Raw genomic sequence first — 24,087 nt, 5'->3', positions numbered from 1 at the left:
GCTGACGTAAGGTCAAATGAATTGGCAGAATCTCCTGCTGGAGTGGTCCATGACAACTCTGAGCTGGCAGAGATCGGCGCCTGGCAGAACAGGCAAGTAATTAGCAATTAGCCTCATAGCAAAGGATAAGCAAAATCCTGGATAACCTTAATGTTTACATACAGTTATATGAAAACGTTTGGGCACCCCTATTAATCTTAATAGGATTTTGCAAAAGGAGGATCTATTAAATATTAATGTCACTTTTCTGGTGAGGTGCCCATACTTATGCACCTGTCAAATTTTGTTTGAATGCAGATTGCACATTTTCTGTTAGTACAATAAACCTCATTTCAAGGCAGAAACATTACTGTGTCCAACAGTTATTAGATATATGAAACTGAAATAGCTGTTGCAAAAAAAACTATTTTTATAAAACATTAAGCTTAAGATTAATAGGGGTGCCCAAACGTTTTCATATAACTGTACTCTACACTAACACTTAGGTAAAATAAAGGCATGATTGGAAATGTTAGGCAGCTCTCAAATTACATTATAAGGGTAAATCCCCTTGACAGGTTCCCTTTAAACTAGAGATACTGCCTGCAGCCGTCTACCAGGTATGACAATGGAGAAAAGTTGAGCAAACTACCTATTGAGCGGTTATGACATATTATATAGTGGAGATATTCCTTTGATCTGTCATGAGACTGGCTGAAAACTTAATATTTTAATTTTGTTAATAGAAATGTATTTTTCAAAAATGTTAAATATTTTCATAAAATTATACTTTGGAAAAAAAAAATTTAAGTAGATTTCCTTACAATAAAATAAAACTCAGTACATATTACTTTTAATGATAACATCATGTACGATTTAGCATTGGGTTAAAGGGTGATATGGTTAAACTAATCCTATCAGTTGGGGGACATTCTGCAGCATTGAAACACAATCATGTCGGAACCTGCAAGAAGCGACTGATGGATATATACCTATATACAATGGCATTCCTATACATACATTGGTCGGATCTCCACACTTGACATGTAGATATTTCACTCCAGTGCAAATATTTAGCAGTGAATGTTTACAGAATACTCAACTCATCAATTTTTATTTTCCATGTTAAGAATTCCTTAATGAAAACACATCCCAAATTCGATTCTGCAATTCTTATCGTTCAAGACTGTGCTGTTTCACAATTTCATGAAGACATGCAGTTTCTGACATGTTTCCTGCCTATTGCCACTCATAAATTGAGAACATTTATCAAAAGTCTAATCTCTTATCTTATACATGTATACATATATTATGTCAGCCCAAATGGTACAGTTACTGGATATGGATCATGCACAGGATGATTGGAATCAATGTATAGTGGAGTACACCCGCTAATCAAGAACATAGATGTATTGGAATAACTCTTCCACCATGTATTACTGGTATGATCTTCTATAAAATATTTTAAAGAGTGGAAGTGTTGCATGCTGTTTCTGGTGCAATATTTTAAGCCACAACCCAAAAATGAGCATGAATAAAAGCCAAGCGGTATATAAGTTTGGTACACTGTTGTGAATTCCGCTCTTGGGCTCCCTCCGGTGGTTGTGAGTAGCACTTTTGTGAGTTCTGCTCTTGGGCTCCCTCCTGTGGTTTTGAGTGGTATAGCTGCTTCTTGGATTTAGCATTAGCAGCTGCTTCCACTGATCGTCTTTCTGGCTCGGCTATTTTAGTCTGGCCTTAGCCCTCAATCAATGCCAGTTGTCAATTGTTCCTGCTTGGAGCCACTGCTCTTTTGGATTTCCCTGACACTCTGTCCAGTTCAGCAAAGATAAGTCTTTTTGTCCTTTTGCAGTCCACTTGTTGTGGACTTTATTGTTCAGCACATTCTATGTTTTGCTCATTTGTCCAGCTTATCAGTATGGATCTATTCAGCTAGGCTGGAAGCTCTGGGCTGCAGTTTTTGCCCTCCACACCTTTAGTCAGGTGTGGAGATTTTTGCATATCTGTTATGGTTCTGGTGGTAAGAACACATGAACTGACCTGATAGGTAAACCAAAACATAGGACAAGCTCTGGGGATGTGGGAACTTTACTGACCGCAATCCTGATCCTATCAACACACACTATAGGCAGCCGTGGAGCGTTCCTCACTCGGCCTAGACGCCTCTGCACAGCCTGAGAAACTAGCTACCCCTAGAGAGAAAGAAAGCCTCACTTGCCTCAGAGAAATTTTCCCCAAGGTGAGAGCAGCCCCCACAAATAATGACGGTGAGTTAAGAGGAAAACACAAACATAGAAATGAAAATAGGTTTTAGCAAATGAGGCCCACTAATAACTAAATAGTCAGAGGATAGCAAGGAATCTGTGCGGTCAGTATAAAATACTACAAAAATTATCCACGCAGAGAAGACAAAAAGACCCCCACACCGACTCACGATGTGAGGGGCGCAACTCCGCACCCCAGAGCTTCCAGCTAGCAATCAAATAGCATATAAGCAAGCTGGACTGAACTCATCATATACTGCGAAACATTTTCAAATAGCAATGAGGAAAAATAGACTAGCATGAACTTAGCTTCTCCACGAGGAGACAGGTCACAAGGGAAGTCCCAGAGAGATCTGAACCAGTACTGAATACAACGACAGCAGGCAACAAGTAAAGGTCCAGGTGGAGTTAAATAGGCAGCAAGCCTAGCAGGAAACGAGGCAGCTGGGGTCCAGCTACAGACCAGCCGTAACACTAAAAGCCACCAGAGGGAGCCCAAAAACAGAACTCACAAAGTACCACTCATGACCACAGGAGGGAGCCCGAGAACGGAATTCACAACACATATCTCTGCGGTGGACTTTTTCTAGTTTTTATTACTGACCACACAGTGTTTCTTTCCTTACTGTCTATCTAGCTAGAATTGGCCTCCTTTGCTAAATCTTGTTTCATACTACGTATGTCATTTCCTTCTCCTCTCACAGTCAATATTTGTGGGGGGCTGTCCTATCCTTTGGGGATTTTCTCTGAGGCAAGATAGCTTTCCTGTTTCTACCTTTAGGGGTAGCTAGTTCTCCGGCTGTGACGAGGTGTCCAGGGAGTGACAGGAACATTCCAAGGGTACTGCTAGTGTTGTGTTAAGATCAGGAACTGCGGTCTGTATAGTTACCACCTGCCCAGAGCTAGTCGCATGTCGCTCCTAAATTACCAGTCCATAACAGTACACATAAATTATTGATTTCCTCTATAATGCAAACCAAATGACAACCGCGTGTCTATACTTAGCATTACCACTGGTATTTATGTCACTTAATCTATTTATATAATTGCTTTGTAATGTTTTCTTTTCCTGTTCTGTCCAGATGTCAAGGTATCCCAGAACTCCAAGCGGAGAAAGTTCACCGAGTGATGGGTGTCTCAATATGGAAACAACTGCTGCTGGTACCAACCTATTGCGCAGTACCATCAGCAGAACACCATCACACCACACACACACTCTATATGCCGTACGCACCACACACTCACATACTCTCTCACACACACTCTCACAATTACACACTCACGCAGCCTCTTGCGTGCGGTAACACCAGCGGAACACGCCGCCGACCGGGATCAGCCAAATAATTCACTGACTGCCGCGATCTTTGTACAGGAGGAGCGCATGTGCAGTTTTAATGTGACCGCCGCTATCTGTCTGCACAAAGATGGCAGCGGTCTGATTTACAGCGCCTGCACGATTACGCATAGGTGCAGTGAATCATTCGGCTGATTCCGGCGGCAGATGCTCGATGTGTCTACAAGCAGAGGAAGGCGGTCACATTAAAGGGATTTTCCCACAAACGAAAGTTCATTTTACAAAATTGACTGTGTCTGACCGTGTACGGAGCATACCACATCTCCTGGGGAGGAAGCAAAAGATAATACTGACATTACAGTAGGGGATCACAGTGGATTCATTTTGTGAGGTAAAATATTTCACTGATTTTTTACATTATTTTACCTCACAAAATGTATCCTCTGCGATCTCTTGCTGTAATGTCAGTATAGTTTTTTGCTTCCTCCCCCACCCAGGAGCTGTGGTATGTTCGGTACATGGTCAGACACAGATAATTTTTAAAATGAACTTTTGTTCATGGGAAAACCCCTTTAAAAAGCAAATATCAACGCCAACATGGCTCCTCATAAAAAGTACGCCAATGACAATGAAAGGAAAGCAGAAAAGGCACAATGTCGAAGACAACAAAGGGCAAATGAGAATCTTGAAGACCAACAGCATCGCTGAGACAAAACAATGCATATAAGCGTAGGCATAAAGCACATGAGTCCCCTGATGCAAAAGTCATTAGATAATCACAGGATGCCATTAGGCAACAACAGCGCCACATGCCTGCCCCCATCTTGACATTACCGCCCTCCCGATGCGGTAGCATCGGGCCTCCATCTAGTCATTAATAAAAAAGAATGCAAGTGTACAGTAAATACTTTAATTAGCTATAATTTAATGGATGGTATAGACACCAAAGCCCAAATAAAGTTTTTATATTTCAAAATGCGCTGAAGTAGGGAATCGGGCAGGCTGCATGATCGTAAGCGACTGTGTGTGAGGGTAAGGGAGTTTAAATCTGGCTCATATATGTTGTAGCTGGAGGGAGAAGTCTATATCCACCATTTGGCAGCCTTTTTTGTGGAATTTTTGGAAAATATGCGGTGTCTGAGGATTGGTGTAGGGTTAGCCATCTATTGCCTCGCTACACGTTGTCCTGTCATTAAAGAGGACATTATTTAATAAAAGTTCCATCAGAGTTATCAGGGTAGTCTTCAGGGTCGATGAATAAATGGCAGGTTTTGGGGTCATTCGTGACTGTGCATCCTATTGGTGAGGAAGTGTATTACTTGTTGCCTGTATCCATTAAGAAAGAAAAAAAAAGAAAGAAAAAGTTGAGGAACAAGGTAAATAAGGAGATAATAGAAGGTGCAGGTAATGAGCAATTTGTAGCGGACAGGCTGAAGTATGAGATTAGAATTTACGATTTTGTCTTGTAAATGTTATTTGATCACTTCAGTTGAATGTCCTACAAGTATATATACAGTATATCTTGGTGTATGCTGAACTGTAGGCAACAATTTACAAAACTGAACATGAGGTTCTTACTTTAGCCTTCTGATCGGACTGTATGAAGCCCACTACCATGTCTCGGCAATCTGCAGACCGTGAGCTGAAAGCAAAAATAGGCATAACTCCTTTTGCAGACTCCTGATAATTAAAAACGCCTGTGCCAAATTAGAGGAGTGCTGGTCCACACCTTTAAAGCTATAATAAGTTATGGTCCCACTGAGAGATTCGCCGTGATGTGGCAGTGGGCTTAATACAGTCTGATCAGAACGTTAAACCAAGAACCTCATATTCACTTTTGTAAATTTTTGCCTGCAGTTCAGCATACACCAAGATATATATACGGTACTTGTAACACATTCAACTGGAACGATCAATTAATATTTACGGGACAAAATCGTAAATTCTAATCTGATACTTCAGCCTAGTTTGTAGATCATTACCTGCACCTTCACCCTATGATTTTTGGATATGCGGTCTTTGTCTATTTTTTTTTCTACAGTTCAGCATATATACCTTGGTGTTCCACCACAATGCAGTTTCATCTGAAGATTAAAGGGCATGGTGATAATGATATCTAAATAGATGCACTGTTTTGATGTTCACAAGCCACAAGGGTAAAGAAATACTGTTTGATGCATCCGATCAATTTGACCTGTGAATGTAATGCGGATGACCGAGGCTTCTCCACAGTCATATCACTTGAGACCTGAGCTGATTGATAGAAAAAAAAATGGCGATGTAACGCTGCCTATACACGTACTACTGAGATCAGCAAAACATATGCTGGTCAATCTTTTGGATCTTTCATATGAACAAAGTACGGTATCTTCGGCTAAAACAAATCTAACCTGACAAATTACGTTTTTGGCTGTTAATGGTCTACATTGGCTAAACTGAGGTAGGCAAAAATTCCCCATTTTAGCTTACTTCTATGTCATGTATTTGCAGCTCAGCTTAATGGCGCTGTCCATTAATATTTTGTTATTGCTGCCTAGACATATAAATTATGAAAATAATCACTCCGCCGCTGCCCTGGTCTTGGCTACAGCAGTCACATGCATTGTACTCAAGATTTCACGACTGTGGCCTGTAAACCATGGGTGATGTTAAAGTACAGTAGATGGCGCAAGCTTCTGAGCCCAGAGATTGTCAGCAACTGTCACCACTGCTGCCAGTCACCAAAGACTGCATCAATAGCATAGAGGCATTGCTAGACCCATAAAGGGTGATTATTGTTGCATTTTTTTGTTTTAAACATCCACAAACTTATGCAGCAATAAAAATGAATCCTGGACAACCCCTTTAACAATACTTCTGATGGCGCTGTTTACATTTTTTTGAGGACACCTAGTCAGCCGCCAATTGTCAATGGCCAACGATAAGACCTAAAAAGAAAAATAAGAGAAGCCGAGTAGTATCCTATTACGACTGTACTTAGACATCTCCTATATGATACCTGCCTGCATCACTGAGCTTCTAGTGTTCTGTGTTACTGATGAATATAGGTATTATATAGCTCTGTAATGAAACTTTATATAGAATATTTATTTTATAATGAACTCTATATTATTTCCCTTAAGGAAAAAAAAAATAAAGAATGTATGCAATACATCATCCTGGGTCTACTTAGAAACCATACCTGCCTGAAGGCAAAGACCAGCAAGTCATGACAGGACAAAGGAGCTTCCATTCTTTCCATGTCAGACCACTGCAGTTTGATCTTCTCAGTAATAGAATTTGCTATACAATACGTAGTCACTCTCTACCATATACTTTTTGATGTAAAAATTCACACTAAGTGAATGATGGTATTCTTTGCCATAGTCCCATTCTGCAGAATAATAATCACGGATTTTAGGACGTAACACTCATCCCAATATTTCTCTACAATCTTACCATTACATCACATATGAAATAATTTATCTTCTTCATCAATACTCCACCTAATGAATCTTACTTAATTGCCTACATAAATTTTGTATTGTTTTTCTAACATGAGGTTAATTCTACATAGCAAGGTGTTCATTAAGGCTAAGTTCACACTAGCGTTGTGCGCCGCTGCGTCGGCGACGCAACGCACAACGCACGCAAAAACGCGGCAAAACGCACGCAAAAACGCTGCGTTTTGCGACGCATGCGTCGGTTTTTGCCGAAAATCGGACGCAAGAAAAATGCAACTTGCTGCGTTTTCTTGGTCCGACGCTTGCGGCAAAAAAGACGCATGTGTGGCACAACGCAACAAAAAAAAACGCATGCGTCCCCCATGTTAAGTATAGGGGGCGCATGACGCATGCGTCGCCGCTGCGTCGCCGACGCAAACCCGACGCACATTAGCTTAACGCTAATGTGAACGTAGCCTTAGTGAACATTTTTGCTGCTTTTACTAAGCTCTTTATTAAACAACGCGTTATCAGTAAAACCTTTACGAACGTCTCACCCCTCTTCTTGTGTCTTAGATCACCTTCATTTAGAGTGCTATAGACCTGATATCAGTCCCTTTCTCACTTAATTCAGTAAATAGTCTTCTAACGTTTTCCCCAGTTGAATAGTTTTTCACTTTTGTGACTTTTTTTGTTCTACCCACTATTTAAATCATAGATCAGTCCCAGTTTAAAGTGCGGCCACAGTAAATAGACATAATAAATTACTTCCAACTTTTGACCTACTTTTTACATAATCCTGATTGGAATTACTGAATTGTCATGGCTGCCCCTCAGAGATGTCATAGAATAGGGACAGAGATGTGTCCGCTTTTTATTTGTACCTGAGCAGTGTTGATTGAAGTCTTTGATATTGGTTGGTTGTGCATTTTTCGATGTTTTGGGATCTAACATTTTTTCTTTTACCATATAGGGTGATTGTACTCTCTGTCATTTATTTTCCATACCCAATATATAGATCACCTGTTTAAACTATGCATAGGACATCAGTATATACTTTGTCCTTCTTTAGTTTACTACAACTTGACACTATACGCTCTTCATCCAGCTGTGCAAAAAAGTTTTATCAACTGCATTCTAAGATTAGCAGATGGACTATACCAAGAGGTCATCCATTTATATATACGGTATAGAGAAGTAAACATTCCACAAAGGATCTTCTTGGGAGGCGGCATTCTATATATCCTTATGTCATATGTTACCAAACACTTGTCAGAGGTGATTACAGCTCAGGACATCAATGTCAGAATGAAGAGAAACAGTTATTAATGTGACTGGTGATCTATTTATGCAAGGTTTGTGGGAGCCATAAATGATCTCATATTTATGTTTTCCTTTCACAGGGAGGAAAGAAGACCTATCAGGGGCCATGTGCAGGACGAGATTGCAGCGGGGGCTGCAAATGCTTTCCAGAGAAAGGAGCTCGAGTAAGTTTTTTTACTTTTACATTGGATGGAAACGTTTGCAGCTAACTCTTATCTCTTAAATTTTTTTTTCACAAAGTACATCTGGAGAAACAAGAATCTAGTAACATCATACATCTGTGCAAGAGACGGAGAACATCTGTGGGACCATGTGGTCCTCTGACCTAATTGGGGGCCTGTAAGACATTGGCTCTTTTACCCTCATGCAGCTGAACATTTGGTCCTGCAGGTTTTCCATCAGATCTGATTACTAGTGTTGTTTGAGCTGTAGGGTCCACAAGATTCTAGAAATGTTGTGTAATTTCACTGTGAATCTACAGATATAATATTTTGTCCAGAACATTCCTTTCCAATCTGGACTGTAATCTGTGTAATGCAAAGGAATAGGCAAATGATAATTATGTTTACATTGTTACATACCAACATGACCGTATGATTAAAGAATGCATTTCTCCATCTAGATCATGGTATGCCATATTACTCCGGAGGTGGGGAAAAACTAAAAACAACATTGTTAGGGTGCTGCCATACGCTTAACGGGGTTGTCCAGTGAAAACAAGTTTTCACTAGTGAACTAGTGATGAGTGAATATACTCGTTACTCGAGATTTCCCGAGCACGCTCGGGTGACCTCCGAGTGTTTTTTAGTGCTCGGAGATGTAGTTTTCATCGCCGCAGCTGACATATGTTAGCCAGCATAAGTACATGTGGGGGTTGCCTGGTTGCTAGGGAATCCCCACATGTAATTAAGCTGGCTAAGAGATGTAAATCATTCAGCTGAGGTGAGGAAAATGAAATCTCCGAGCACTAAAAAATACTCGGACGTCACCCGAGCGTGCTCGGGAAATCTCGAGTAACGAGTATTCGTTCATCACTAGTTATCACCTATCACACAGAAGAGGTGATGCTTTACTAATCGGTGCTGGTTCCACCGTTGGGACCCACCTTGATTGGCAGATCGGGGAATTTTTATCCTTAATGGGGAACTTTTTTCTCTGTTATAAAATGGAGCAGGTGGGATGCCTGAGACCGCTCCATTCATGCTCCATGGAGCTGCTGGAAAAAACTGCGTTCAATGCTCGGCAGTCCTATAAGGAAAGAATGGAGCAGCAGTCGAACATTCACAGGGCCGCTTCATTCTAATGGGAATAAAGGTTCCCCATTCTGCCGATTGGTGCTGGTCCCTGTGGTCGGACCTCCACCAACCAACAAGTTATGTCTTAACCTGTGGATAGGTGATGACTTATTTTCTCCTTCGTCTCATTGGGAGACACAGGACTGTGGGTGTATGCTACTGCCTCCAGGAGGCTGACACTAAGTAGACAAAAAAAAATTATCTCCTCCTCCGCAGTATACACCCTGACACTAACCCAGACAGATCCAGTTTATGCTTAGTGTCCATAGGAGGCACATCTCTGGGTTTTCCCAGATCTTTTCCCTTTATTTATGAAGATGAGACAGGGGCGACGGACCCTATTCAAGGGGTCCGATCTCCCCAAACCAACAACGGGCGAGCACGTGGAGTGTCGCCTCCACATATCCTCTCCCACAACGTGGGACCTTTTGCCGGACTAATCCCTGACCACCCTAAGGCAACGAAACAATAGGTTGTACATGCATACATGGCCTGTCCGTGCAGCCTCCACTTCATCACCAATGCGCTGACAGTGGTGATTAAAAGAGGCAGACGGTCCCTCTCCTCACCCCCTAAAGGGCTCACGGAGTTAGGGTGCCTGCACCGTCTTATATATATATATATATATATATATATATATATATATATATATATATATATATAAAACGTCCCTCTGACCTTAGGATTTGTCGGGAGGCTGGGGGGGCTCCTGCTCCGTCGCGCGGCTCATTTCGGCTGGTGCAGCGGTGCCATACTGCAGGGAGATCCCGGCGCTGTTTTCCGGGTATCTCCTTCCTCGGCGTGCGCTGCTTATTTTCGTCCCCGGCGTCCAAGGCCACGGGCGGAAGTCCCGCCTTTTTCGGCCGCGTCTCCTTTTGGGTTTAGGCCCCGGCTTTGGCCTATTGCAGGCCGGTTACTGTAGTTCCCGATGTCTAAGGCCGCGGGCAGAAGTCCCGCCCCTGTCGGCCGCGTCTACTTCCGGGCACGCCCCTTCTCCCTGGATGAGATCAGGGAATAAAATTTAGTCCCCGGCTTCAGCCTATGGCGCATAAGGGGGATAGCACTGAAGCACGTTTCGGTAACAGACTCCACTGGATGCACGGGGACACAGGACTGGGGTAAGTGCTACTCCTCCCAGCCTGACAGCAGCATTATTTTGATCCAGCAGCTTATCTGAGGGTGCGGATTATAGCAGCAGCAGAGTCATTATGTCTAGAAAGACTAAGACTCATACGGTTTTATACACCTCATGTGTTACCTGTCGGTCCACTTTTCCGCATGCCCAGAGTAACTGTCTCTGTGAGGCCTGCGATTCCGAACGTGCCCCCCTGCGACCCTGTCCAGTGTGTGTACCTGAGACTGCGGTATCGCCCCCTGAATAGGTCGCGTCCTTAACGCAATCTATGGCGTCCCTAACAAAGGCAATCGAGTCCCTTCAAACCCTGGCTGGGGCCAAGGACAGCGGTTCGTCTGTCTTGGAAAGGTCCTCCGGTTCTCAGGAGCCTCCGGCCTGCAGAGGCCATGCTCCCTCTAGGCAGACACGGGGGAAATGAACCCACACGGCGTCTCCCAGTCCGTCGGGTGCATCGGCATCTTTGAGTTCCGTCTCTCGTTCTCCCTCACCTGTGGAAACGAGTGAACACGGTTCGGACTATGATTCCGAAGGGTCTCTTGATTTAGAGGCCCCTGATTACCAGGAATCAGTAGACAGCCTCATCGAGGCCTTTAACCAAACCCTGGGAGTAGAGGACGTAGCCACCTTGACTTCGGGTCATAAGGTGTCTTTTAAGAAATTCAAGCAACCTCATAAGGTGTTTTCTACTCATCCTGAGTTTGAGGATTTAGTCCAACGCCACATGGAGCGACCGGACAGATGTTTTTCAGGTCAGAAGGCTCTAGGTGCAAGATACCCTTTCGCACCTGAGCTGTGTAAAAAGTGGGCAGAATCCCCTTCGGTGGATCCCCCCGTGTCCCATTTGGCCTCTAACACGCTGTTATCTCTGCCAAATGGCTCCTCTATTAGAGATCCGACTGATCGGCTCATAGAAATCCTAGCTCATTCTGTGTTTGAGGCCTCAGGCTCAGCCCTCGCGCCGTCTTTTGCGGCGACCTGGGTAGCCAAAGCCATGATATCTTGGTCAGAATCTGTGACTAAGGGTACCGTCACACAGTGCAATTTTGTATTAAGGAGAGCGGGGGGCACCACTAAATGTACGACTATTGGGGCTCACCATGGACTGAGAAACTGGCTAGTAATCAAAAAGAACAAAAGATCATGTCCATATATGTGGGAGCACCACAAATAAATATCAAGAAAGATATATCTGCATATGTACCAAAAATTTAGTTTTTATTAAATAACATAGAAAACACATTTCATACAGAAATGTGTTTTCTATGTTATTTAATAAAAACTAAATTTTTGGTACAGTGCAATTTTGATCGCTACAACGGCACGATTCGTGACGTTCCAGCGATGCATTTACGATATCGCTGTGTCTGACACGCTACTGCGATCCGGATCCCCGCTGAGAATCGTACGTCGTAGCAGATCGTTTGAAACTTTCTTTCGTCGTCTAGTGTCCCGCTGTGGCGGCATGATTGCATTGTGTGACACAGGTTGTATACGATGTGCGCACAGTAACCAACGGCTTCTACATCGCAAATACGTCATGAAATTATCGCTCCAGCGCTGTGTATTGCAACATGTGACCGCAGTATACGACGCTGGAGCGATACTTATACGACGCTGCAACGTGACGAATCGTGCCGTCGTAGCGATGAAAATGGCACTGTGTGACGGTACCCTAAGGCTCTTCAAGATAGGGATTTACCAGTAGAGGGGACTGAGATGTCAAATCAGATAGCTCTGGCCGGAAGCTATCTGATCAATGCATCCTTGGATGCGGCAAATTGTGCGGCATTGGCAACCGCAAATGCAATTTCTATCAGAAGAGCTCTATGGTCGAGGACTTGGCGGGCGGACTCTACTTCAAAGAAATCCCTTACAACTCTTCCTTATCAGAGTGGCTGACTATTTGGCGCAAAATTGAATCAGCTTATATCTGATACCACAGGAGGAAAGAGCAATTTCCTTCCACAGCAAAAGATTAAACAGCCGTTTCGTTGCCAATTTCAGGCAAGGTTTCCTTTTGTAACGCTAGGTGGACCATAGCGTCAAGCTCAGTCGCTCCAGGTCGATCTAACAAAGACAGAGATCATCAGGTCTCATATAGAGCCAACCCATTGGCAAGAATGCGATCCCAACTACCAAGATCAAGGGGATCTAGGCACCATCGGTTTTCGGCCAAATGACTGGAGGCAGTCTCGGGTCATTTCCAACAGAGTAGGCGGTCGCCTGCTCCTGTTTCATCAGTCCTGGCTCACTGTTGTCACTCCTTCCTCCAAGCCGATTCTTTCCGTCCCGTCTTCCCAGTTCAAAATCTCGTTTACAAGCATTGTTCAAGGTTGTCGAAACTTCAGCTCAATGGGGTCATTGCTCCCGTTCCGAAGGAAGAAAGGTATCAGGGGTTCTATTCCAACCTGTTCATAGTTCCCAAAAAGGATGGGGCTGTAAGACCCATTCTGGACCTAAAATGTTTAAACAAGTTTGTCAGCATTCGTCACTTCCGAATGGAGACTCACCGCTCAGTCATTGCGGCTATGGAAAAGGGAGAACTCCTAGCTTCCATAGATATTCAAGATGCCTATCTCCACGTCCCCATATTTCCTTCACATCAAAGATTTTTACGTTTTTCCATAGGCGAACTGCACTTCCAATTCACAGCTTTGCCTTTTGGGCTCGCCACCGTTCACCAGGGTGTTCACAAAGGTAATGGCAACAGTTGTGTCCATCCTGCATAGTCATCCTGCCATATTTAGACGACCTTCTGTTCAAGGGATCGACTATTCGTGCATGCGAGGAAAATGTCAGCATCACTCTGGATACTCTGTCCCACCTAGGGTGGCTGGTGAATCTGAAAAAGTCATCCCTAGTACCATCTCGGAAAATCTCTTTTCTAGGGATGGTCTTCAACACCTCTCAAGGTTTGACCGTCCTTCCCCAGGACAAGGTTCTGAGCCTCCGACAGGAAGTGAAAGTTCTTCGGCAGCCGGGCCCCCACACAATCCGGTTTTGCATGAGAGTCTTAGGAAGGATGGTGGCTGCTATAGAAGCAGTGACATTCGCGCAACTCCATCTTCGTCCGCTCCAACATGCGCTTTTGGCAGCCTGGGACAAGAACCCATTTTTGCTCAATCTCAAGTGTCACCTGTCTCGCCAGGTCAGACAATCTCTAATATGGTGGACAATGAGTTCCTCTCTGCAGCAGGGGAAGCCTTTTCCTCCAGCCCATTGGCTGGTAGTCACAACAGACGCCAGTCTACTCGGTTGGGGAGCAGTGTTTTGCCAACACACAGCCCAAGGACGCTGGTCCTCAAGGGAATCATCTTTCCTGATCAATCTGTTGGAGATAAGGGCGATTCGGCTGGCCCTGCAGCACTTTCATCACTTTCTGGCGGGTCGCCCTGTCCGGATTCAATTGGACAATGCCACAGCTTTGGCATACATAAATTATCAGGGGGGCACCCGCAGCAGGGCAGCCATGCATGAGGTAAAACAAGTCCTCCCTGGGCCGAGAAAAACCACTCGGTGATCTCGGCAGTTCACATTCCGGGCAAGGAAAACTGGGTGGCGGATTTTCTCAGCCGACAGGGCCTTGCGTCCGGGGAACGGTCTCTTCATCCCGACGTTTTTCGGCAGATATGCCAGCGCTGGGGAACCCCGGACGATGATCTGATGGCCTCCGGGTTGAATGCCAAAGTACCCAGGTTCGTCGCGCGGTATCGAGATCCACGAGCAATCGCCGTAGATGCATTAGTCCTATCTTGGAACCAATTTTGTCTCCCATATCTGTTCCCCCCTCTGGTGCTGCTCCCAATGGTAGTCAGGAAGGTCAAGACAGAGGGAGTCCCAGGAATCCTAGTCGCTCCAGATTGGCCTCGGCGGTCATGGTACGCAGACCTAGTACAGCTGCTCGCCGAAATTCCTTGGCGGCTTCCAGTGCTACCAGATCTTCTATCGCAGGGCTCAATATTCCACCAGAACTTAGAGGCCCTACGTTTGACGGTTGGCCATTGAATCTTGGATTCTAACCCAGGCCGGGTTTTCCCAAAAAGTAGCCTCTACTATGATTAACGCCCGGAAATCCGTCTCGGCTCGTATTTATCATCACACCTGGAAAGTTTTCCTCTCATGGTGCAGGAAGCGAGGTCTTCCTCCTCTACGGTTCTCCATTCCTAACATTTTAGCATCTCTCCAAGCCGGTCTGGATTCATGACTCGCACCAAGTACTCTTAGGCTATGTGCACACGTTGCAGATTTCCTGCAGAACTGCAGCTTTTTTTTCCACGCAGAAACGCTGCAGTTCCGCAAGTGATTACAGTACAGTGTAAATCGATGGCAAAAAAAAATGCTGTGCTAATGGTGCAGAAAAATCTGCACAGAAAACGCAGCAGATTAAAAAAAGGACCATGTCATTTCTTTGTGCAGATCTGCTGCGTTTGTGCACCCATTCCATAATAGAAATCTGCAGGGGTAAAAAAAGGAAGAAATCCGCACAAAAATCTGCAACGTGTGCACATACCAAAAAAAGGTGCAGATTCTGACCTGCGTTTTCTGCCAAGAAATGCAGAATCTGCACAGAAAATTCCACAGTCAAATCTGCAACGTGTGCACATAGCCTTAGAAGGCAAATATCGGCCTTGTCGGTTCTTTTTCAGTGCAAGATCGCTATCAATTCGCAAGTAAAAACTTTATTGCAGGGAGTCTCTCGCATGGTACCTCCTTACAGAGCCGCACTTGAAGCTTGGGATCTTAATTTGGTCTTAAGTGCTCTACAGGAAGTGCCGTTTGAGCCTCTCCAAGACGTCTCTTTAACGTACCTTTCTTGGAAGGTTCTGTTCTTGGTAGCTATAACCTCCATTAAGGCGGGTATCAGAAATGGCGGCCCTGTCCTGTCAGGCTCCATTTTTACAGTTCCATCAGGATAAAGTGGTGCTCAGGCCAGCACCTTCCTTTTTGCCAAAGGTAGATTCCTCATTTCAAAATCATTTCACATCAACGAGGACATTGTCTTACCTTCTTTTTATCCGGCACCAACGCACCGTGTGGAAAAAGTTCTCCATACGCAGGACCTAGTGAGAGCTCTGAGAAGATACGTTTCTCGGACTGCATCTTTTCGACAGACGGATGTGCTATTCATTCTTCCGGTGGGTCATTGGAAGGGACTCACAGCCTCAAGATCGACCTTAGCCAGATGGATATGATCCACTATTCAGAAGGCCTACCGCATCAAGGGTATGGCCGCCCCGGCTGGGATCAGGGCGCACTCCACTCGAGCGGTAGGGGCTTCCTGGGCACTTCGGCACCAGGCATCGGCAGAACAGGTTTGCAAGGCGGCGACTTCGTCCAGTCTGCACACCTTTTCGAAGCATTATAATATCCATACTCAGGCCTCTGCTGATGCAAGTCTGGGAAGAAGGATTCTTCAGGCTGCGGTAGCACACCTATAGGCGGTAAGTGCCTAGGGGTTTATTCCGTTGAGTCTTCTTCCCACCCTGGGACTGCTTTGGGACATCCCACAGTCCTGTGACCCCCAATGAGACGAAGGAGAAATATGGATTTTTGTGTTACTCACCGTAAAATCCTTTTCTCCGAGTCGCTCATTGGGGGACACAGCTCCCACCCTATTAGTCTCTTGGATTTTCTTTTTTGATAGTTTTTTTCAGTCAAGTGGAGTTATTCTAGACATGTTGTTCTTGCATTAATGCTGTTTTATTTTCTTTCTCCTGCTTTTGCACCAAACTGGATCTGTCTGGGTCAGTGTCAGGGTGTATACTGCGGAGGAGGAGCTAATTTTTTTTGTCTACTTAGTGTCAGCCTCCTGGCGGCAGTAGCATACACCCACAGTCCTGTGTCCCCCAATGAGCAACTCGGAGAAAAGGATTTTACGGTGAGTAACACAAAATATCAATATTTCACTGGACAGCCCCTTTAACCCATTTCTGACCTCGGACGGGATAGTACGTCCGAGGTCAGAACCCCCGCTTTGATGCAGGGCTCCGGCGGTGAGCCCGCATCAAAGCCGGGACATGTCAGCTGTTTTGAACAGCTGACATGTGCACACAATAGCGGCCGGTGAAATCGCGAATCACCCGCCGCTATTAACTAGTTAAATGCCACTGTCAAACGCAAACAGCGGCATTTAACTGGCGCTTCCGGCCGGGCTTCCGGAAATGAGCGCATCGCCGACCCCTGTCACATGATCGGGGGTCAGCGATGCTTCTGCAGAGTAACCATAGAGGTCCTTGAGACCTCTATGGTTACTGATCGCCGGTAGCTGTGAGCGCCACCCTGTGGTCGGCGCTCATAGCACACCTGCATTTCTGCTGCATAGCAGCGATCTGATGATCGCTGCTATGTAGCAGAGCTGATCGCATTGTGCCTGCTTCTAGCCTCCCATGGAGGCTATTGAAGCATGGCAAAAGTAAAAAAAAGTGAAAAGAATAAAAAAAATATAAAAGTTTAAATCACCCCCCTTTCGCCTCAATCAAAATAAATCAATAAAAAAAAAATCAAACCTACACATATTTGGTATTGCCACGTTCAAAATCGCCCGATCTATCAATAAAAAAAAAGTATTAACCTGATCGCTAAATGGCGTAGCGAGAAACAAATTCGAAACGCCAGAATTATGTTTTTTTGGTCGCCGCGACATTGCATTAAAATGTAATAACGGGTGATCAAAAGAACGTATCTGTACCAAAATGGTATCATTAAAAATGCCAGCTCGGCACGCAAAAAATAGGCCCTCAACCGACCCCATATCATGAAAAATGGAGACGCTGCGGAAAATTGCACAATTTTTTTTTTTTTTTTAGCAAAGTTTGGAATTTTTTTTCACCACTTAGATAAAAAATAACCTAGTCATGTTAGGTGTCTATGAACTCTTACTGACCTGGAGAATCATAATGGCAGGTCAGTTTTAGCATTTAGTGAACCTAGCAAAAAAGCCAAACAAAAAACAAGTGTGGGACTGCTCTTTTTTTGCAATTTCACCGCACTTGGAATTTTTTTCCCGTTTTCTAGTACACGACATGGTAAAACCAATGATGTCGTTCAAAAGTACAACTCGTCCCGCAAAAAATAAGCCCTTACATGGCTGTATTGACGGAAAAATAAAAAAGTTATGGCTCTGGGAAGGAGGGGAGCGAAAAACGAACACGGAAAAATGGAAAATCCCAAGGTCATGAAGGGGTTAACAATGCTCCTCCAGGTGTTCCACCTGACTCCCACATTTAAGGAGAGGAAAAGAGTGACTATGAAACCCCTCCCAGCATCCCTGAATACCTCCAGAAACCTTAAAATTCAATATGCCTAATCCTTTTTTCCTCTAAGATTATTATTATTATTTATTTATATAGCACCATTGATTCCATGGTGCTGTACATGAGAAGGGGTTACATACAAAGTTATAGATATCATTTACAGTAAACAAATTTACGTTGACAGACTGGTACAGAGGGGAGAGGACCCTGTCCTTGCGGGCTTAAATTCTATGAGATAATGGGGAAGAGACAGAAGGTCAGGGGTGCAGCAGGTCAGGTGGTGGTGAAGTGGCAGATCGGGTGGTGGTGAGGCGGCAGAATGGTTATTGCAGGCTCTTTCCTGAAGAGATGGGTTTTCAGGTTCCGTCTGAAGGATCCGAGGGTGGTGGATAATCGGACGTGTTGAGGCTTGGAATTCCAAAGGATGGGGGATATTTGGGAGAAATCTTGGAGGCAGTTGTGTGAGGAACGAATGAGTGTGGAGGAGAGTAGGAGGTCTTGGGAGGATTGAAGATTACGTGAAGAAAGATATTGGGAGATTAGTTCAGAGATATAGGGAGGGGACAGGTTGTGGATTGCTTTGTAGGTCATGGTTAGTAGTTTGACTGGATTCGTTGGGGAATTGGGAGCCATTGGAGGGATTTGCAGAGGGGAGAAACGGGAGTAGCGAGAAGAGAGGTGGATTAGTCGGGCAGCAGAGTTGAGGACAGACTGGAGTGGTGCAAGAGAGTTAGCGGGGAGGCCACAGAGGAGGGTGTTGCAGTAATCAAGGCGGGAAAGGATGAGGGCAAGCTCAAGAGTTTTAGTAGAGGGCTGAGGAAGGGACGGATTCTGGAAATATTTTTGAGTTGAAGGCAACAGGAGGTGGTGAGAGTTTGAACATGCGTTTGAAGGACAGGGCAGAGTCGAGAGTTACCCCGAGGCAGCGGATTTCAGGTGCAGGAGAGAGCATGATGCCGTTTACCATAATAGATAGGTCGGGTAGGGGAGATACGTGAGATGGAGGAAAGATGATGAGTTCAGTTTTGTCTACATTGAGTTTCAGGAAGCGAGAGGTGAAGAAGGAGGATATGGCTGACAGACACGCCGGGATTTTGGACAGCAGAGAGGTGACATCTGGGCCAGAGAGGTAGATCTGAGTGTCGTCCGCATACAGGTGGTACTGGAAACCGTGGGACTTTATGAGTTGTCCTAGGCCAAGGGTATAGAAGGAAAAAAGTAGGGGCCCTAGGACAAAGCCTTGAAGGAGTCCAACAGAGAGAGGGCGGGATGAGGAGATAGTGTGGGAGTGGGAAACGCTAAATGTGCGGTCAGAAAGGTATGAGGCAATCCGGGACAGGGCAAGGTCTTTGATGCCAAGGGAAGAAAGAATCTGTAGCAGTAGGCATTGGTCAACTGTGTCGAAGGCAGAGGACAGGTCGAGAAAGAGGAGGATGGAGAACTGTCTGTTAGCTTTGGCAGTGAGTAAGTCATTAGTAATTTGTTCAGGACAGTTTCGGTGAAGTGGTGTCAAGGAGAGAGTTAGATGAGAGGTGGGAGGAAAGTTGAGCATGGACATGCTGCTCAAGGAGTTTTGAAGCAAACGGGAGCAGTGATATGGGGCGATAGCTGGGCATAGCAGTTGGGTTAAGGTTAGATTTTTTGAGGATGGGTGTGATGGTGGCATGTTTGAAGGCAGAGGGGAAGGTACCAGAAGATAGTGATAGGTTGAAGAGACGGGTTAGGACTTGAATGAGCGTGTTAGTGAGGTTGGGGAGCAGGTGGGAAGGGATTGGGTCAAGTGCACAGGTGGTGAAGTGTGATTTGGAAAGGAGGTGAGTAAGCTCTCCTTCAGTGATGTTGGAGAGGGAGGTTATTAGGGAAGGGAAGATGTCTGGTATATGGAGTGGTTGAGGTGGTGGAACAGTAAAAGTTTGCCTTGTTTGGTCGATCTTATTTTTGAAGTTGGTGGCAAAGTCCTCAGCAGAGATTAGGGGAGTTGGAGGAGGCAGTGTTGGGCTGAGGAGAGAGTTGATTGTGCTGAACAGTTGTTTTGGGTTGCAGGATAATGAAGATGCAAGGTTTATGAAATAGGTCTGTTTAACAGAGGTGAGGGCTATTTTGAAGGCAAGTGTAGCTTGTTTGAAAGCTGTGAAGTCGTCTGGCAGGTATGTTTTCTTTCAATGCCACTCCACGACCCTGGATGTTTGTCGAAGTTTTTTGGTGAGATTGTTGTGCCAGGGTTGCCTATTCATTTGTCGCACTTTGCCGTGCATGAGAGGGGCGACTGAGTCTATGGCTGATATGAGGGTAGTATTATAGAAAGCGGTGGCGCTGTCGGTGTCGTGGAGTGAAGATTTGGAGGACAGAGGTAGAAGAGAGTCACAGTCTCTGAATATCTAGGTGTGCGAGGTTTCTGCGAGGTTGTTCTAGTGGCTGAACGTGGGGGCGGGTGAGGAGGACAAGGATGAGAAGGTGAGTAGATGGTGGTCAGATAGGGGGAAAGGAGAGGTTGTGAGATTAGATAGGGAGGTGGGTGAAGATGAGGTCTAGTGTATGTCCATCTGTGTGGGTGGCTGTGGAGGACCACTGAGTAAGTCCAAAAGATGAGGTAAGGGACAGGAGTTTGGAGGCTGCTGGCTGATGGGTGTCAGTAGGGATATTAAAGTCACCCATGATGATGGTGGGGATGTCAGCAGAGAGAAAGTGAAGAAGCCAGGTGGAGAATTCGTCAATGAAGGCAGTGGCTGAGTCTGGTAGTCAGTATATGACAGCCATTTGGAAATTAGAGGGAGAGTAGATACAGACAGAGTGAACCTCGAAAGAAGTGAGGATAAGGAGGGTGGGGTTTGGATAGGGTTGAAGGAGCAGTTTTTAGAAAGAAGGAATCCCACTCCTGCCATGTCTGTTGCCAGAGCGAGGAGTGTGGGTAAAGTGGAGGCCACCGTAACTCAGTGCAGCAGGGGAGGCCGTGTCAGTGAGGCGCCAGCCAGGTCTCAGTGAGGGCCGGGAAGTTAAGGTTGCGGGAAGTAAAGAGATTGTGGATCACGTAGAGCTTGTTGCAGACAGAGCGGGCATTCCAAAGTGCTCCAGAGAGAGGAAGCAGGAGGGTGGGGGTCAGTGTCACAGATTTTAAGTGTGAGGGACTGCTGTAGTTTCTCTTAGTGTGAGAAGTATAGGGGTGAGGATTAATGGGTTGTGATCGGCATATATTATATTTTAGTAGGAGAGGTCTGAGGTTAAGGAGCAGGTCTGCAGATGAAGCGAGGTAGGGGGATAAGAGAGAGGGGGATATAGTTATTTGGTTCTAGGGTGCAGGGGTTTGGGGATAGCGAAGGAGAGTGAGGATTAGTGGAGCAAAAATGGTGAGGGCAAATGTGAGCATGGTTAAAGAGCAGGGTAAGAGAAGAAAAAGTAAGTAAAATTAGAAGACCGTGATTAGTCTTACCGTCTGACCGATTTCTGGACTATTTCTGGTATATTTCTGATGTTACACTTGAAAGATGTCACACTTCAAATGATGTCACATCTGACCGAGGTCATATCTGACCTTCTCCATTCAACTTCTACCAATCTACCAATGTGGAAGATTCATGAAAATCCCCCCCCCCATTCGATAGTCAGTCTATATCAGCAAAATTGTGATGGATAGCAATATATCTTATGGTGTACATTTAGGGACTCTACCTTTTTTTCCTGACTAAAATTTGCTGCAAAGAGGGACACTGCCTGTAGAGAACCCTAAATGGCCTACTGATTCCAGTACTTTCTGGGATTTTTCAAATCTCCAGTAGTGTCACAGTAACTTCTCAGAAGTAGCTTATTATTTTATGCTCCATAGTGCAGAAATCCTTAATAAAGTGACCTTATGAGAGTGGTGGCATTTATCTGCACTGAACAAGTAGTTGAGAAAAGACATGTTTACCTTACGTCAGGGGTGGACAAAGCATTGGTGCAACCTGTGTGGCCGCACAGGGGCCAAAGACGTAAGGAGGCCCATTTCTACCTCCAAAGCAGATGTTGCATTTTTAGGAGCTCTTGGTGTACAAAGGGCCCATATATTGTTCTTGCACAGGAGACCTTTTCTGTCTATGTCCCCCAGTGCCTTACATGTCGTTTTCTTCAGAATGTGGTGCCATGTAGTCAGTGTTTCTTATGGGATGCCGTGTATTAATAATGAAGGGGGTTCTCCTACTAAATGGATTACTCACCAGTTCATCACCTGGACCCTCATGAACTTCAAGAACAAGAGGCCTTAAGTGAATGGAGCAGTGGGGCTGTAATAATTATAGGGGATAACTCAGGAGACTCTTTGCGTGGAACAAGACAACTACAGGACACAGTTTTATAAGTGGTAAAGTCTATATTATCACACGATCATTCAAACAGGTGCAGAGAGAAACTCAAGTCCACAACACTTGGTGCAAATATCAAATGCAGCTCAGCAGTCTATAGGAAACTTCAGAGGAAAATGCAATCACGCAGAAAGTCTAAGAAGCACAATTATTCTTGAGGATACTTGACACGAATAAATACTTGTCTTAGTCCAAACACAGATAGATAAGCTTATAAGGCAGTTCAAATAATATCTTAGCTCAACCAGGGAGGCCTGGTTAATAGTCTCAGGTTTTTGCAGAGCAGCAAACAGCTTACATGTCCAGCAAATGCAGATGGAGGTAAATACGAGCAGCAGATGAAGGAGGATTACTGGAACTGGTGTATGCAGCAGGAACTCAGAGCAGAGTAGCAGGATCACCACACAGGTTCACAGGAGCAGGTATATAGCCAGGGAGTAATCAGAGGTCAGGAGCTGGATGCAAGGCAGAATACTCTAGCACAGACTGAAGGCTGGGGTGGAGTTTTATAGCAGGAAGACACAGTGCACATGAGACCAAAGACGCCATCTTGGAAAAGGGCAGTAATGCACAAAAGGTAAAAAATGTTCAGAGTCCTGACAGGGGCATTCACGTGGCCAAAGTCCCATTCACTTGTAAGGGTCTGATGGTGATAACTGTTATGTCAGTCCCATAGAAGTTAATGAAGGGGTGGTCAAGCATGCAACACCTTTCTATTTACACAGGGGACTTTGGGACCCCCATTATCAGGATTGGTGGAATTCCAATAGATGGATCCCCTGCATTCATATATTTCTCAAAGAAGTAAAATATAGAAAAGCAGCAAGTATATGAGAAAGAAAACATATTTATATGAGCCACTAGTTGCCAGAAAGTTATTGTTCCTCTTTTTTAAATCTTTTCTTCAGCTTCAAGAGATATTAAGGTGGTAAGCCCTAATTGTCAACTACCCACAAAGGGAAAAGATTGCTAAGTAGAGAGATATGCAGAACATCTGTTCTGTGTCCAATTACTGTAATTTTGCTGAAAGACCATATTAATAAAGGCAGCATGGCATCTTAATGTGGGTCAAGTGAGCTGATAATATTTTTCTGTGACCGAAGAACAATGGAATCAAGCTCTCTCACAGCTGCTGACCATAACATGGACAGATCAGGAGCTCACATATCTGTCTTCTACTCCTCTCTCGAGCCTTGGCATGGCTGTTTGAACTGGCTTTAGAAGTGTTGACATTGCACTAAAAGCTGCTGGCATCCCTTTTGTCAGAATGTCACAAAGATTTGGTCTGTTTTCACAGGCAATCTGATAACAGAAAGTGCTTCTTCAACAGGCAATCTGGGGACCATATTAACTTCTCCATGTTGGTGTCTTTTGTGTTTTTCTTGAAGCCATATTTTGTTTTGCTTAGTTCCTAAAACACATTTAATCCCGTTCATACCAATTTAATTCGGGACTATAATGAGCAAAAAACTTAGCTTTAGCTTCATGTGGCTTGGAAACTTTCATACTTTCATTGTATTTGCCAGAGGTACAACTTGGGTTTCATTTGGCACTTTATTTTTAGAGTTTTATACAGATTTCCTTTTTTTATGTAGTATATGACTATAAGGACAGAATATTCCTTTAAGAGCACTATACAGTGGCATGTAAAAGTTTGGGCACCCCTGGCCCTCTCCTTTACTAACCTGTGGGCTTGATGTCAGCTGACATTACAAATCTGACATTAACCCCACAAATATTACCCCACTTGCCACAACACCAGGGCAAGTGGGAAGAGCTGGGCAAAGC

At 44.7% G+C, this 24,087-nt stretch overlaps 1 protein-coding gene across 2 annotated transcripts in view; it reads left to right on the top strand.

The window, feature by feature from the left end:
* Nucleotides 1-24,087, top strand: part of COL4A6 (collagen type IV alpha 6 chain) — a 388,359-nt gene that overhangs the window by 133,027 nt on the left and 231,245 nt on the right. For both annotated transcript variants that reach the window (XM_077285138.1, XM_077285139.1), the window contains exon 4: nucleotides 8,363-8,446. In XM_077285138.1, the coding sequence (XP_077141253.1) occupies nucleotides 8,363-8,446 (84 nt within the window). The remainder of the gene's footprint in view (nucleotides 1-8,362; nucleotides 8,447-24,087) is intronic.

Source organism: Ranitomeya variabilis, chromosome 2, assembly GCF_051348905.1.
Source record: "Ranitomeya variabilis isolate aRanVar5 chromosome 2, aRanVar5.hap1, whole genome shotgun sequence".
Taxonomy (NCBI): Eukaryota; Metazoa; Chordata; class Amphibia; order Anura; family Dendrobatidae; genus Ranitomeya; species Ranitomeya variabilis.
The sequence above is the reverse complement of the archived record's forward strand: the minus strand, read 5'-3'. Positions and strand labels throughout refer to the sequence as shown.